Genomic DNA, 17,565 nt, shown 5'->3' with positions numbered 1-17,565 from the left:
AATTGTACCTTCTCTCTGGTTTTATCATGTGGTGTTATGGAAGAAACATTCAATTTCAACCTGCATCACTACTAGAGAATTTCTTTGATATAACTAAATCTAAAAGACATCTAGATCTAAGCCAAATCAAACTGTACCTTCTCTCTGGTTTCATCATTCGATCAAGTATATAGATATGTTAAAAATAGAAATGAAAACAAGTCTTGTTCCTTTGTTAGTTCTAAAACGTTTCAGATAACCCCTGTACTTTGTTATCTACATTTTTGACTGGTGTAGATTCCATTGATTTAAGAAAAAGTTGTGAAATGCTGTGCATCGCAGTTTTGAACAAAACTTTGTCGAGTGTCGAATATGCCCAAAGGATCCATGGTTAGGGATACTAAATCCCCATTTCCTCTACGGCATATCTAATAGTATAAATCAACGATATGCGGCTTGCTGAAATACCATAAGTCGGCCGGTGTTGCCTGTTTGACTTTTTGCTTGGGTTAGTTGTTACTATTTGCGTTTCTCAATTTTTCGATTGTGTCGTACATTGCCAAACATACAGCTAAATGCAAACTTGATAAACTTGTGGATTTGTATTAAAGTAAGACTAAAAAAAGACATTGAGAGATCCATATTCACCTTTAGATACGGTTTCTTTTAGGTAACTTTCTTTTATAGGTGGATAGGAAATCGTAGACCGGGACATGAAATAGAACTTAATTGGCCCGAATAGACAAATGATAAACAAAAACTACAATTGATACGAAAATCATTTTTTAAATAATAATTTTCACCGCAAATCATCTATATTTAGATGTTGTTTGTTCCACCCAAATCGATGTCTAGTGGGCGTCTAAACCTGAACTACTTATATGACATCTTTAATAAAGTACTGGTAAATTTGAATTTTATTAATGGCGCGTAATTTGAATTATTTAAAGGTAATTTATATTGCTACCACAAAAATATTTCTCAAATGGTCTATATTCAAGATGCAGTAACTGTTATGAAAAAAAATTTATTTGGAAATTTTTTAGTTGTAATCTTTTAAAGATAAAAATATTGTAATAATTGTAAAAATATGATCAAGAGAATAGGCACGATATAAACCAACATTAAATTATGCTGTTTTGTGTCAAATATCTAGTATCCATCTAGAGTTTTGAACTTTAATTAGTAATGTGATTCAACTTAAGTCATATGTGTGAAACGTCCATAAAATACGTGGTTTATAGTGGAGACGCTATATGGGTGATTCCATTATAACTGTGATATTCAATGTCCTGTATTGTTTTTTTGTACTAGTCATTAATTAATAATCAATTAATAAAAATTTTGTGTTAATTGAATAATTCTTAAGATATTTAAACATTATTTTTATACAATATAACTTGCCACTTAAAGAAAACTTATACTACATCACTTGAATGTCAGTACCGTGTCATGTCCATTCCTAGAATTTACCGATAAATTATTAATTTTTTTTGTCGTAACAAATGATTTAAACTAATTACCTTATAAATTCTAATGTTTATGATCAAACTGAGGAAAATTGATGCACTTGTTGTTTAATATCTTAAGTTACCATGTCAGTACCGTGGATAAATGAGTCAGTACCGTGGAACTCAAAATCCGACATTTGTGTCTTGCTCGTGATACTTTGAAGTTGTAGTAAATTCCTCTAAGAGTTTTATTTTTACAGTAAAATAGATGAATAATATGCATAAAAAAGTTAGAAAAGTTAAATTTTAAAATCTTGAAATTTTGAATACAAAAAATCACAGTTAGAACGGAATCACCCATATATTTGAGGTAACACAGTTTATAATTATTCAATAAATAAGTATAATTCAGCATTTTGTCTTTGGTACAGTGTTGATATGAATTAGATAACTTCAGAACATATTTCATTCTCCACATATTTTGCATTATATGTGACACTTACAAAGTAAACTCATGGAATGTGCGTATATGTTAACAGAAAAGAGAATATTTGTCGATCTTCAAAAGTACATACGTATACATTATTCATAAAACTCGCTTAAAGATGAAGTCTCTCGAGAATTAACTTGACTAAGTGACGACGGATACAGTATGTTCTTTTTTTGTTATTGACCACTTACTAATAACGTATATCAAGTGAATTCTTTAAGAGTAGATGCTATTTATTGCTCAATTAATATCTTAATTTCAATATTCATAGATATTTCATCCATTTTCATTTGTATATATTTATTATATTTATTTCGATATATTTGATATTACAGTGCACATATCGCTTCTCAGGTACAACACGTTATTCAAATTTTAGGAAATTAGCTCTTTAAAATATATTTACACAAGCAGCTAAACTTATTTAACTCCATAGCCTACACACGTGTAAGCATCGACTAAAAAAATTGGTTTGTGATGTTTTATTTCAAACGACTAAATGCGCCATAATCTGTAGATTGTAGGTTAAATCTTCCCAACACATGTTCTTTGAAGAGAGCAAATTATTAACGCCAGACTTTTAGATTTAGACAATTTAGAAAAGACCAAGAAGTGGTCTGTCTTGCTGACTGAAATAAACCCTTGTGGTGATCGGCCACCATAAAAAAGATTTCACTTAACCATTACTTCAAAAGTGAAGTCCAGATGCCTTCCAACAGCCATTCCTATGTTACGAGGGCTATCTGAAAACTTTCTGATCCCAACCTTAAGTAGTTCGAACGTATATAAGTAGGGACATACATTAAAATTTCAGTCATTTTGGATGCGTAGTTTTTGTTTGACAATTCTAAAAGTGAAAATGGAGAAAATTGAATATTTATCTGTCGTTAAATATTTGTTTTTGAAAGACAATAAGCCTACACTAATGAAAGAGGAGTTAGACACTGTTTAAGGAGATTCTGCGCGATCATTATGACCGTGAAAAACTTGGCCGTATAATCTTGTTTGACGACGAGAGTTCAGGGTGATCAGAAATGGCGACAACCGGCGATATTAAAGAAAATATTCTTTAAATAGTAATGGATGACTCTGAGATTAGGATTAGAGAGATAGAAGATGCTAGTGGTATAAAAAGAGAACGAATTTGCCATATACTGATGAATAATTATGCATGCTGATGCGCATTGCGTGCCGCGTTTGCCCACTCTGGCCCTAAAGCGCAGTCAAACTTTTTCAGGATGTATTGACTTGGTTTCAGCAAAATGAGGTCGATTCATAACTGTAGATGAAACTTGGATCCTCCACAACTACACTACTAAAACGAAAAAACAGACATTGATTGCAAACGGCAAACTTCTACGAAAAAGTTAAAACGTACTCATCGGCCGAGGTACTAATGGCCACCTTTTTTGGGACAGTCATGGGATTGTCTTCACCGTACTATGTGTGTGTATCACGCATTATTACTTGATAAGTTAAAGAGTGTAATTGCAAAAAGCTACAGCATTTTAAAAAAGAAAATAATTTGTTATTGCACCTCCTCATACAGCAAGAATTTTGGATACTATGAAAAAACCAAAGGCTTCATTCCTCTCCGAAATATTAGTCAGCAATTTGTCACATAGTAGCGTTTATCTTAGTGTTCGGTGAGAGCTTCGATTGGTCTTGTCAGTATTCCATCTACATACGAAACACATGCATGACTGTCATCTCAAAAAGTGTATGTAAGTTATTTACAAATACTTGAAAAGTATTAAATGTTTACTCGATGTTTCTTCATATATGATAAAAAAAATTCCAAGACTTGCAGAAACTTTCCAAATCAATTTTTATATTTTGAGGCAGAGCATGGTGGTATTTTATTATTTAAGTGCATTAGTTCCAAGTATCATACTTTGATGGAAATATGATTCTAGAAGAAAAAACATCGGGAAATTACTTGTGATGAAAATTGATTCCTATATTTCATCAAAGATAAAAATATAAAAATAAAATAAATTCAAAAAATAACTGAAATAGGTAATAAATTTATTTATTTTTTGTTTCAGAGTCAACAGTACAAAATGACACGTCTAGTGCAGTCAATACATCATCACCTGTAATTAAACGAAGAGGTTTTAGCGGGTAAGTTCATATATTTTCTGCTGATTAATATTGCAACCTCAGAAAGCTATGGGAAGATCAATACTAGGTATAACCCCAAGATCCAAAATACTCGACACTATTATAAAACAGTATAGAAGAATAACAGCTACTATTTCCAGGATTCGGGATGTTCTCAATAGTAGACACAAACGTCTAGCAAGATGATCAGATAACCTGTAGAGGTTTAAAATGAACTAGATCGAAATGACATTACCTGTGAAAGCTGAAAATATTTGAAACTTTTGATTGAAGGGGATAATCTGGATAATAACCATAACACCATGACTCAACACAAGGAATGACCTCTGATAGAAAATCTGAATCAGCTGCAAGCTGTTCCAACTCGATCTTATTTCTGATTGTCAAACAGAGCTTGAAAAACAAACTTCGCACCAACCCTTGTCATTCTCAAATCTTCTCTGAAAATCCTCTAGCTCAAGAATAATCCACTACTCACTGATAATTGATAAATTGTCGCTCGATGATCTGTGAGCACAAAATCTCGGATTTTCTCAACATTTTCATCGATTCGTTGATGAGCATCCATTTTCAAACCGTGCAAATCATTCGTAGGTGCATATGAGTTTTCCCTTAGTGTTATTTTTATAAGTTGTTTTAACGTAAACGTAAACTTGGCTTCATAAAAAACTAAACAATAACAAAGTAGTGCTATCTTTACTTATTATGCGTCTAAAATCTTTGTCTCAACTGATTTTATTATAAAACTTCCTCAATAACTTTGAATACTTATCGTCATTCCCTCTATACCTGTAACAGGTAGCAAAGACATTCATTTGGGCAACAAAACCCATTTAGAAATTTTATTATTCCGGATTTAACTTTATTATCATTTTCCTCCTTCGCCGTAAAACATATTGCCTTTGTTATGCCACTGTTTTCCTCATATTCCAATTAAAATGCCAACTACCTGTAGCTTTCTAATAACTAACTAGAGAGATAATGTACGGCCATTATTTTCTCCGTTCGTGTCGGTCTGAAACCAAATAGGATGGTGACATGCCACCGCATGCTCTATTTACAATCAAATTGGTGATGACCTTCTGCGATATTCCATTATTATTAGCGGCGTAGGAATTTGTCCTTTAATGTTCGATAAGTTTCCAGGGATGGATTTCTTACTTAAACATTTTGTAAGCAAATAAAAATAAAAATTTACGACTACGAATTTTTTAACTAACTAAAGATCGGAATTGGCATGTGAATATTTCGAAATTGTGAAAAAAGAATCATAGATGTTTCGAATTATATCGAACAATATACCAAAATCTCCAGAACAAAATTATGCCCAGATCTGTGTCAGAAAGAGTAAGTTTCTGGACAAAAGCCGTATAATAATGAGATATAAAGTGTATATTGCGTAAACAAATGCAGATATAAACCATATTAGAAAACCAATTTGAATATTCGACTTTTTGTACTAATATATGGATATAAAATTATCTTTTTATAATAAATTATTACTCTCTTTCTGAATCGACGACCAAGTTCATTATTGCGCCTTTGAACGGTTCTACTTCGTCGCATTTTATTGTATGATACAATTTTTCCACTTAGCACCACTGAAATCATCACAAAAGTTATTAAATAACTGTTTTTTCGTGACACTGTTCGAAGTGATGGTCATACTTTGGAGTTAAATCTGGGTAGTAAGGCAGTAATCACAAAATAAATCCGTGTTGCGTTTACAATTTGTTTGCTGCTATTCAAATTTTTGAACACTAATAAGTATGTCAATTACTTGCACATACATCTGATAGTAATCTCCAGTTGTCAAATTACACATAAAAATCTCATTGCCAGTATTGATAGGCCTTGACAGACAATTGTACTTACTTTGTGCCATATTTCTTCAACTTTTTATAATTCCTAACTAGGGATGTGAAGTATTTTTTCTCCTCCTTTTATTGTCAACAGCTTGTAAAGAACAAGGATGCCGTTGACGAAGGGTTGGAAGTAAACTTGACGACGTGTTGTGAATCAATTTACCACCCTTGGTAGTAATTATGTATGCCATATAAAACTTATTCTTATTCACACCTCTCGCATGGCTTAAGTCATACCTTACCAACAGAAGTCAGCTTGTAAGGGTTGATATAATAATTTCATTTTGCAAGCCAATAGAAAGTGGAGTGCCCAAAGGCTTAGTACTAGGCCCTATTTTGTTTCTTCTGTTTATAAACGGCATCGCCTATGTAGACATCAGTGGTAAAAAATGTCTTTTTGCAGACGATACTAGTTTCTCTTGGAGCAACTCTGATCTCACGGCATTTCATAGGATCATATCTAGTGACCATACCATAGAACAGCATTATATTTGATAATGGGCATGCATAAAACAAAATAATATTTTTCAGTTGAAAAACTTCTAGGAGGATTAATTTAATGTACAAACTAAACAGAAAATATTTTATTCATATAAGTACATTTAGACTAACATTCATAACTGGAAGTACTCATCGGTATCTTCCCCTGTATAACAGTCATGACAAATTCCATCGAGGTGTTCTAAGCAAAGAAACCGGCTACATTTTAGGCATTTTGTACCTGGTTTTTCTATTTTTCTTGGACGAACATAGCAGACATCGGCCATAAATTTGATTTTGGTTTGCAGTAATATTTTCAGCTTTTTCACATATTTCCTGAAGGCGCAATCGAATTGTACGTGGAAGTGGAAGTATTTGTAGATCTTCATGAAATATGATCCTGAACAAGCTCATATCCTAACTGCTTTAAAAATTTTCGGCGTCGAATTGATGTCTGGTTGTTTCTCTTAAATACTATGCATGAATTAATACCTACCACATTCAAAAGTTCATAAAAAACAAACAACATGTGGCCATCTACGAGTTGTTCGTTCACAGTTGTAACCCATTCCTGACAATCATTCACCAAATTTCCGGCATCTTCATTATCGATGTCTTGTTCTGAATCCTTGTTTTCAAGTTGCTGCTCTGTCTCATCGTCTTAGAAACTCTCATCGCCGCCTAAAGGGAGTTTCCTCGTATGTCATATTCGTAAATTCTATCGAAAAATACTACTAATTATAACCTATTCAGAATTAATAAATTTTTGGTCTTACCTAAAAGTCGCGCGCAAACTGTAACCTCGGTCTGAAAAATCGAAAAACTGAGTAACGTTAAGAAATCTATGTGTAGACTGAAGCTTAAGGAATACCTAGACGGGCAACTTGATACACGCATGTGCCTTTGTTCACTTCAGAATAATTTTACAGATCGGTGTGAGAGACCGCACGTTGCAGACGGAGGGTTAAAAACACCATCACTGACGTCGTGGAATCTTAGAGCTTGTTGTGGACAATTTGTTGAAATCTGATTCACATATTGCCGCCTTATCTAAAAAATTATGTTCCTCCAGTTGTGCGCTGAGATCAGTTTCCAAAGAACTGAACTTATCCACCTCCTTAACAGTCTATTATGCCCTTATTGAGTCGCATTTCCGATATGCCCTTCACTTCTTGGTTACGTGAGGTGCGACTCAATTTGAGCGAATCTTTAAACTTTAAACTACTATTAGATATTTATTCGGACTAAAAAGCAGGACTCACTGCAGGGACTTCTTTAAAAGATTAAAAATTCTGATTCTACCTTCCTTATTCACCTTTGAATCCGTTTGCCTAATTCGTAAGCACGCTTCCCCAATTCCAGAAAGGTCGTTGCACGGCTATCCATCCACTTAGGAACGTGGAGCACCACCTTTACCTATCTGCACTACATTCAGCTCAATATTTTACAATGCAAAAAAATGCATAATCACTTGCCAATTGAAATAAAATCGATATCATCTTTTCGCAATAATTTGAGGGCATATTTACTGGAATGTTTATTTACTGCATTCTGCTCTTTAAACGACTTATTTTTTACTATGGACTTATATATTATTATTATTATTAATTATTACTATTACTTTTAATTTTATTACTCATTGTAGTTTTTTTCTCTATATTGAAATTTTATTTTATTTGTATGTTTAATTATTTTCATTTTTGTTTTTTAGTATTTACCAGCTTTTGTCTACAAATTGTAACAATTTTTTATTTTATCAACAATGTTTCATGGTTCTTTTTGAAAATTCTTGAAGTTTAGGATATTTGGAAATATATATGTTTTTCTCTATGGAAAGGGTGGGATTAGGCATGGAATATTCATACCATAAACTTGATGGAGACTTAAATACAGTAGATTTTTCCTGAGAGAACGCCAAAAGCACGATTTCTGAATTTGAGGTAGCAGTCTTTGTTTATCACAATTTCTAGAAGTAGAGATACGTTGATTCATACCTCTCCATCGATTTTTCTGGCAGGAGGGTTGACTATTTTGGCTGTTATACTAATCAATAATTTCAATTTCTCTCAAATTTTGATTATAAACTGTCAGTTTAACGTTAATAATAAAATAACAATGCTTATAATGCTATAGACAGAAAACATGCAAAAATATCGATTTAAATATATTTAAATAATAATAATCCAAGAATAAGTTCTGTGGGAAGCAGAAAAAATCTTGTATACTTCACGGAATGTAAGTATAAATAACCATTTACACTAAATAGGTCGTGGGTTGACGAAAAACTCTGACCTTAATGTTTTTTTTTCAAGTAATTACATTCACATGGATATTTTTACATGGGACAGATGCAATCATTCTACTTCGATCATTGTTTGAACCGTATGTAGATAAATACAATGAAATTTATTAGCAAAATTACAGATATTGTTTCTACATTAGTAAAAGATAAAGATAATTTGAGGTGAGTTACTAATGTAATAACATACGAGTAGATATGGATTAACATAAAATATATGATAAGAAGAAGAAAAAAGGCTTTTTACACGAGTCACAAACCATTCTTCATCTTTTTGTCGTAAATTATCTCACCATTCCTGATGAAAACTATTAGGATCTGTTAACCATATATTAAGTTATGCTCCATTAACGTATCGTCTCGGATTACCTAATTTTTGTCTTATATTAATGTGACTGTGAAGAATCATCAATCTACCTACTTAACTTTTAGTTACTATTGTATTTATTAATTATTTATTATAAACTGACCGTTCCCTGACGGCAACCAACGTCGTAGTTAAGCGATTCTTTATGTCCTTTATACACTTGAAGTTCCGTTAACTTATGGCTCTAAAAACCATAAATTAATTATATATAATATCATAATTATATACACGTATAATGTATTCTTAATAGTGTTGAAATCCAACGAGTACAGCAGTCAGATAATTATATTTTTTGCTTAATAAATAGCTTTTTACAAAGTTGTGATTCGAGTTATTCAACTCATGGAATTAAATAATATCTTCATTTCCTGGTGTTTCGACATCATAGGAAAGTGGGATTTTATCTTCTCTCATCAAGCGTTATACAGTGGTTTTCAAATTATCGAATAATAGTCAAATTCAGCCCAAGTTCTAGATTTACTTTATAAACATTCAAACGCCTCAGAAGATTCATAAATGACTTGTCTACTTGAAGCACAAATATTAAGCAAAGTGTGAAAAAAGTAGCCATTGAAGTATTTTTCTATTGGAAGATGAGTACAGGGTGTACACATCAACGTATTTATTGTCTGTGTGTAAGAATAACAAATTTTTTCTGGGTACCTAAGATACCAAAGTATTTTGTGAAAACAAATGTAGAGTAGTCGACAAGTCTGTTTCGGTTGGGTAAGACTTCTGGTAGTATCTTCTGTTTAGACTTTCTTTTTCTGCAACTCTCTTTTTGCCTCGCACGAACAAACAATAAGCGATTTCGTGGATATCGAATAAACAACGATCAACGTTGTATTTAGTTGCAACTTGGACATTTACTGCTGATTTCCTGACGCTTGTGCCACAACAAATCTTTGCAGATCGCTTTTCGCATGTCTTTTTATTCATTGGTGAGGACCTCTTAACACCATAACTGCGCAAATCTTTCGTGTATTTATGTCCATGTGTAACATCTTGCAGCTCCTTCAAGTTAATCGTGTCTTTTTGATTTACGTTATTTTTTTTCTCTTCAGACACCAACTGCAATTTTTGAAGGGTTTTCGTCAAATTTCAATAAAAAATAAACCACAACACGTTGATAGTTGAATGATTCAGTCATTTTCAAGACATCACTTATCACTTGAACAATTTCCTTAGAAAAAAAATACACAAAACAAAAACCAAACGTGCTTCGGGCTTAAACTAAACCTGAAGTAGAGAGACTCTTTGTTTGACAGATGTGGACGTGTCGCATAGTTGCCAGCTCCTTAGCTATTTCTATAATTCTCTTTAAATATAAGCATCTCGTTGGTGCATAAATGAGACACATATTTGCTAGATTTGTTTGACTTATATATTTTTAATTTGAATCTTCCTCTTTCCGTTGTTGCCAACATTTGATAGATTGTAGTATTACATCCAGTCTATAAATAATTCAGTAATACCAGCAGTAGGATTGCAACTTTTTTGTTCTTCTCTGAAAATTTAGTCATCGAATCGAAAAATGAATAATCTATTTTCGCTCATAGTTTTCTCAGTAATAGAATGTCCAAAAATAATTCAACCTCTATCAAATATTCCTCTCACAAAATGTTATATCTGTAGAGTATTTCCAAAAATCGCTAGTAAAAATTTACTAAACGTCTCGAACTACACAATATCGATAAATGAAATTAGTATTGAATATTAGCTCAACTTGCTTATGATTTTCGTTCTCGAGACAATCAGTAGAGATAAATATTATAGAGCCTACACAATTCAAAACACATCATAACGTTTATATATTTATTTTTTCAAATCCTTAAATTACTTGTCATATATCTTATCACGATGTTTATTCTAGATAAGAACAAATTTTTAGCATCGAGACTGACAATGTTGAGTAGTAGTTGTCACAACAATTAGGTATGTTGGTTTCTTCGTGTGAAATATGACGAGAATGAGACGGTTTTTTCAAAATTTGTGCAACTGTAGAAAATTAAAAGATCAGTGCAGCGGTCACCAAGATAGTTGGCCGGACATATATCAGAAACAGTAAGATCTTTTAATTTAAATATTATTGTTTTAAACAATTTTATTAAACAACAACATTTTAAGATATCAATCGAGAGCAGTTCTGCTTCTTTTCACGTTTTTATCAAGAATGATGATGTATTCGAATTCTTAATCAAGTTAGTTCTTCATAGTCGCTGATTTTCAGTATTACAAAGTTACAGTTATGATTTTTTTTATTATTTAATATCCACATTTGGCTTACTATGTTTATATATATACATTTGATGCATAAATTTGCAGGAACGAGTTTTTCAATTTCTATGAAATCGCAGTAGGGAATAATAACAAGGTCGAAAGATAATGTTTATTATTCTGACATTAATTAAATCCACGTTACATGATAAGTAAATAGGTTGATTTTAATTGCATCTGCATAATGGCTTCTGAAAAATAAATACATATGAAACAACTGGATATTTCCTTTTTAATAAAGCGATTTGTACAGAGGGTGCTTCATAAGAGTACAATTGCTTCATTATCTCTTTGTTAATTGACGACGTAGTACTTTTTTCTAAAAAGCCTTAAGCAGCTGTAGCAACAAGGACTATATGTGAAGGGGAAGATACAGCTAATGAGAGAACGGTACATCATTTGTTTAATCGTTTTTAATAGTGGAGATTTGACGCTTGAAGATCGCTCGAGCCCAGATTGTCCATTTGTGAACGATATTGAGGTTAAAACGGAAACAACATAAAACCAACCTATTACCAACACTCGCCGATTATTGTACCTTTTAAAGATACCATACAGTTGTCGAATTATTTAATAAATTAACCGAGATTCCATCGAAACGTCGAATAGAGGTGTGTACACAGCTCCTTGCCCTGTCAAAATATGATCAATTCATTAGATGGATTATACTTGCTCTTTAAAGAGAGCTCTATTCGAGTGGAAAGCCTTATTGTGTATCGGGGAAATTATTTAATAAAGAAAGTGAACATAGGAAATCGATATTGTTTATGAGACACTTTCTATATGAAGCCATGATAGTGCGTGCTTAAATGTAATCATCCTTGCAACTTACATTTTTCTGGAATCACTCAGAGTGCAGATACAAGAGGAAATTGAGTTTGCCATCAGACTCGAACCTTTCAACCGAAATAAAAAGCAAAAAATCTGTTGCTCCCTTTACCTTGCAGTAGACGTGGATGTGTCGTAGTGCTAGTGATAGTGGGAAATAATCATAGTGCTTAACGGTTTGTTAATAGTATTTGAGTGTGTTTACTTACTGCAAATTTCTCCATATTCTCCATATAATACAACAATTTTAGTATATCAACTTGGAAATATTTGAAATATATATAGATTTTTATAAAAAAAACCTTCAAAATCGAAAATAATAAGTGGTACAGAATGCGGCAGGCTACTTAAATTTAAGTAGTTCTAAAATTCCTATTTTTGATAGTATGGTACTTGTACAATGATTTTATTCAAAAAATTTAAACACAGTTGGCAATTTTTCTAATGTACTCTTCAAAGAAGTTTGAAAAAGGTGCGTGATCGAGTGGAATCAACACTAATAACAAAGTCAGTCCAAATTAGATTGAACACATGAATGCAGTATTTAATGCTTGATATTTCTAGTTATCCCTGAATAGTTTTCATTTGCAAACTTAGCAAATTTATTCTCGCAATATTGAGAGCGGAGAAAAAGACAGTTTGTAGGTAATCCTGGATACAGAATAAATACTTTTCAGTAGGTCTACCGTATCAAATCCACTTTTATATTCATTATAATATGCAATAACTTTTGGTTTGAAAGCACCACCGGTGTTTTCATCGCTGGCATCATCCTCGTGCATAGTTAACAAAAGTAAAACGTTTTTGTTTTTATTTTGGAACATATGAAACCAGACATTCTTGTCCAAATCTGAATATACCACTGCAGATGCCCCTTTCTTTGTTTGCTACAAACAATAGCGGAATTTCTCGTTTATTCTTTCCAAGGGTGCCAACCAAAGTCAGTATGTAATACTTAATAGGTTAATAGCAAAGGGCGTTGAAGTGAACCAATTATCGCAAACAAAGTTTCGTCCTGAGTTATGGATTAGTTGACATAAACGGCGTACTACACTTGATGAATCATTATCTACTCTAAATGTGCTCTTCGGTTGCTTTCCAGCGTAAATTTCCATCATTATGGTATATATCACTAATCCACTAATGAAAAAAATTTAATACCATATTTACTAGACTGGTATGAATTGACGGAGGCTGCATCTACCACAAAACGTCTCCAAAATCTCATCGATGGTGCCATTTTCACCACAATTCGAATATGTATCATGGGTGCTAGCTTGCCCAATTTTTTCCTTCGTTCCTTACTTATTATGTCATCGAATTAAAGGGCTCGTAAAAGTGTTTTTTACACATGACCATTATGAAAAATTCTGGAGCAGTTCCATCAGTTTAGATTTGTCTATTCCTGCCATATACATTAGACCAAACATGGCTTTGATTTCATCAACATCAGTATTCAAAACATCTCGAGAGCGAGAGTAGTTATTACGGATATTTTCTATATAAACATTAGTGTATGTAATAATTTCATTCATCATGCTATCAGTTATTATCAAAGTTTCATAGACTGAATAAGCATTATTTGCATACGGTTTGACGCCAGGTAACTTTCCACAGATTTTTGCCGTTTTTCCCACATAATTTGGACTATCCTCTGACCAACGAGTAAAATTGAGCTCATCTAATTCATTCGTAGAAATTTCTGAATTTATTTCATTATATAGCGTGCTTTCAACGCAATCTTCGTCACTCTCTTCATCTTCAAGCACTTCTTTCGGAATTTGAATTTGTTCTTGAAACAAAACTCTTCCGAAATTTAGGATCTATGATTTGTGAAATGATTATCTGAAAATAAATTAAAAAGATTATTTTTACACAATTACTTTAAAAAAATCACAAAACTTACTCAAACTCTACCCAAAACTACACCAATCGAATGGTAATATTTGGTTCGAGGATTAACGAGATAGATGCGTGCGATTTGCGAATTTGTGCAAAATATCTGACATTGTTAATTGAGGTGAGCGATGCGCTCAACCGGTTGGCAGCGCAAGTGATGTAAATAAAAATAAAAATTCCATCTTCTCACATTATAATCTTTAGCACTTTTACCGATATTCTCAAATTGGGATTTTATTTCTAGAATGATCAAGCAGATTAGATTGTTTAGGTCTATAATGCTATGGTTAATTTCAACATGTTGTGTGGCTATTCAATCACTCGTAATATTATGCCACCATTATAGTATCAAAGTGATTGCAATTCGACAAGGAAATTGGGCCCTTGAAAAAATTGTTCGACGTTAGATTTTGTACTAAAACTATAAATGCATTTCTTGGAAAATCAGCTTTAGATTATTAAAAATACGTTGCACAGTATATTTACATTTATTTCGAGTTTCATCATCGATATATGTGTGGATAAAATTTGATCAAACACTATTGTAACCTTAAGTATGAACAAGGGTAAAGTGGTGACTGACGAAGTTGCTAGTATTGCCATTAAAACAATAATTAAAATGGTTTCAAAGAATTTCTTCAATCTATTTATCCATATCGAAATTATAACTATGGACAGAATGTGGTCCTCCATCCAGATCACGGTTCATCTAAAATATCCACTGACTGAGTGAGCACATGTGGCATCAGTTGAAATCCAGAATAATATTTCAACTAAAAGGAAAAAATTAAACTAAATGAAGACAAAGTAATTATGAAATATGCCTAAATAAATATTTTTGCCAGTAATAAAAAATTATTCCATATTTCCATATTTTTTTTTATTATGACAGAAATACGAAATTTTATTTTGGAAATCCGTCTCTGTTACTGTTTACTTTACTATTTGCAACTTACAGCTCCCAGAGATTTTTGTTGGTATCTAGATAGTAAATCGGAACGAAATATCTGGTAACGAGCTCTATATCACATGGCATTGGATTAAATGCCCAATTTTTATTATTTATTTGTTTCGTCTGATAAATGACTAAGTCAAAAAATTATGGTTTGATACTTCGCCGAAACATATTGTTCGAACACTAATAATTTCTGCTCCAAAACGGTTGCAAGCATTCCTCAAATGAAACCATGAATAATTTTAGCACTTTCACATTCTAACCATTTCAATTATTGTATTTCTTTTTTTTTTGTAAGTTTTTAAGCAAAATGAAACTATCTGACTACTACATAATATTTTATTAATGACGTTTCCTGAGATACTATTTTCGATTTGATTTGAAATATTGCCAAAATATATAATTGGTTGCTATTTAATAGTTTCTATTTCTATTTTTAGAAGTATCTTCCGAATTATTAGTATATTCTTCTTTTTAATAAGTTTTATTTGGAGAAAAATTGATAAAAACTGCTTTTTAATGTTTGGTCGTTACAAAAAAGAAATATATTTACCAATGAAACAATACAACCTTTTGTAGATATATCGAATACTTATTATTTATTGAACGATTAGACTGATGAGAATGATGTCTGCAACCAATCATTACTTGGTGTCATGATTAACGTGGTGTTGATCCATTAAGGCAACATGAGGTTTGGCATTAACTTTCTGAAAAGTAGAATCTTGCATGATGTAAAAATATGGTTGTACAACTTCTCGAACTTAGCTCCGGTCTTTCACGGTGCCCATGACACTCTGCTAAAAGTTGGTGGAGACAAGTGGTATTAAGACTTCTAAAATATTATTCAAAATAATTTAAACACTTCCTTAAAACGTAATAATTTAATATTTGTTAAGGCCTGACATTACCCAGATGTGCATGTCAAAAACTAGCGTATTTTAACGTGCGAAAACGATCTCCTACCATCCCTCGTCGACCATTTGAGGTCGCTGATTACATTTAACCGGCGCCGTACCATTCGTGCGTTCAAACCTGTGAACATTCTTCCATTGATGGTACCAAAGGTTTTCATTCATAAACAAATGCGTAAAGCCAACGATAAGGACTTGTGGCGTATTCACAGCGACAGCGGAAATTAGAAAAAGCTTTATAATCACCGGAGATGAGTCCTGTCTAGTTTAGTATGAGCAAATATAAAGAAAATCAGCAGTTAATACAAATGGGTCCAACAAAAGCGAATATGTTCACTTCACGACTGCTGTTGATCGTCTTATCGACATCCACGGTATCGCTCATCGTAAACTTCAACGAGTTAGCAAAGAACGGTTACAACTCGAACAAAGAAAATAGAGAATCGAAATGCTACACGCTACCATAGCTCACTCCTAATTCTAAAGATACTTCATGAAAAGTTACCAAATTAATTTGAATCATTTCTTCAATGCCGTGATGATTTTTGTCTTGTCTGCTTGTTTGGGGAGATCCACACCGTTTCGCTACAAAGCTTTAATTTGACAGAGAATTTTATATACTTTATCCACTAACATTCAATCATTTATTTCCAGGCGAGACCAATTATCTAATCATCTTGGCCAATCTAGAAACGATCATTTTATGGAATAGCGGCTTCTGTCTCTACTTCCGTCTAAGCAAAATTTCTCTACAATATGTTGTTTTCAAATGCTACTACTGGTAAAAAATTTTCCAAACATCTCTCATAGAAGCATTTTCTATTGTAATGTATGAAGATGTTTTAATTTTTATATATTGTGAAAGGAATGGAATGACTCAATTTGAGAAATAGAGATAGATGAGAAAGTTGAAGAGACACTTTAAAGAATTGGAGAAAATATAAAAGCAGAAAAGAACCGTATGAAATTATATGTAGGAAAAAAAAGGAAGCCGAACACTTCCTTCTTTACTACTTTTCTTCATTAAATTATCATGTGGTTGGACTGCTTTCAGTCTTTATTACACGGTTTATCAAAATTATCATTCCTGCTGACGAAATCTGTTTTCTAAAATGTTCCACGGCTGATTTTAAATACTAAACCTTTGGTATAACTACTCACAAAGGTTTTTGGGTCCACTGACTGACCACATATTTAAATCATCACCTTGAATTTTTGGCAGTTTATTATAACAATTACATACTCGTATGATTTGATTAAAGGTTTTACATATTTCCATACAAATCTTTATTATTCAAAATAGGCTCCTTTCGAGCCAATACAAGCCATCCAATTTTCCATTCATTTGTTATAAGCCACTGCTAGGAAGGTCTTCAGTACCTCAATAATTACTTCTTTTGGATTCAAATACAAATTACGCGCGTTCCCCGGAACAGATATTTGAGTATTAAAAAGAGGAAAAAGTTAAAAGTCGCCAAATTTTACGAATACGGTAGCTGAGCGATTACCGTTGATTTTCTACTGACTGTTGTGGTTTTTTCGGTTTCGGCTCATTTTGGAGCGCCATTCGCTATTGTTGGGCAATTTCGACACCATGAACCCACGTCTCGTCACTATTAATGATACTTTTGATGAAT

At 32.5% G+C, this 17,565-nt stretch overlaps 1 protein-coding gene across 8 annotated transcripts in view; it reads left to right on the top strand.

Moving 5' to 3' along the window:
* Window positions 1-17,565, top strand: part of LOC130898193 (kalirin) — a 372,700-nt gene that overhangs the window by 261,056 nt on the left and 94,079 nt on the right. For all 8 annotated transcript variants that reach the window (XR_009059842.1, XR_009059843.1, XR_009059844.1 and 5 more), the window contains one exon: window positions 3,969-4,044. Coding sequence is in view for 4 of the 8 variants with exons in the window: in XM_057807288.1 (XP_057663271.1) it covers window positions 3,969-4,044 (76 nt within the window). In the remaining 4 variants the exon portion in view is untranslated. The remainder of the gene's footprint in view (window positions 1-3,968; window positions 4,045-17,565) is intronic.

This window comes from Diorhabda carinulata, chromosome 9 (genome assembly GCF_026250575.1).
Source record: "Diorhabda carinulata isolate Delta chromosome 9, icDioCari1.1, whole genome shotgun sequence".
NCBI lineage: Eukaryota > Metazoa > Arthropoda > Insecta > Coleoptera > Chrysomelidae > Diorhabda > Diorhabda carinulata.
Note: the sequence above shows the minus strand (reverse complement) of the source record. Positions and strands in the feature narration are given on the sequence as shown.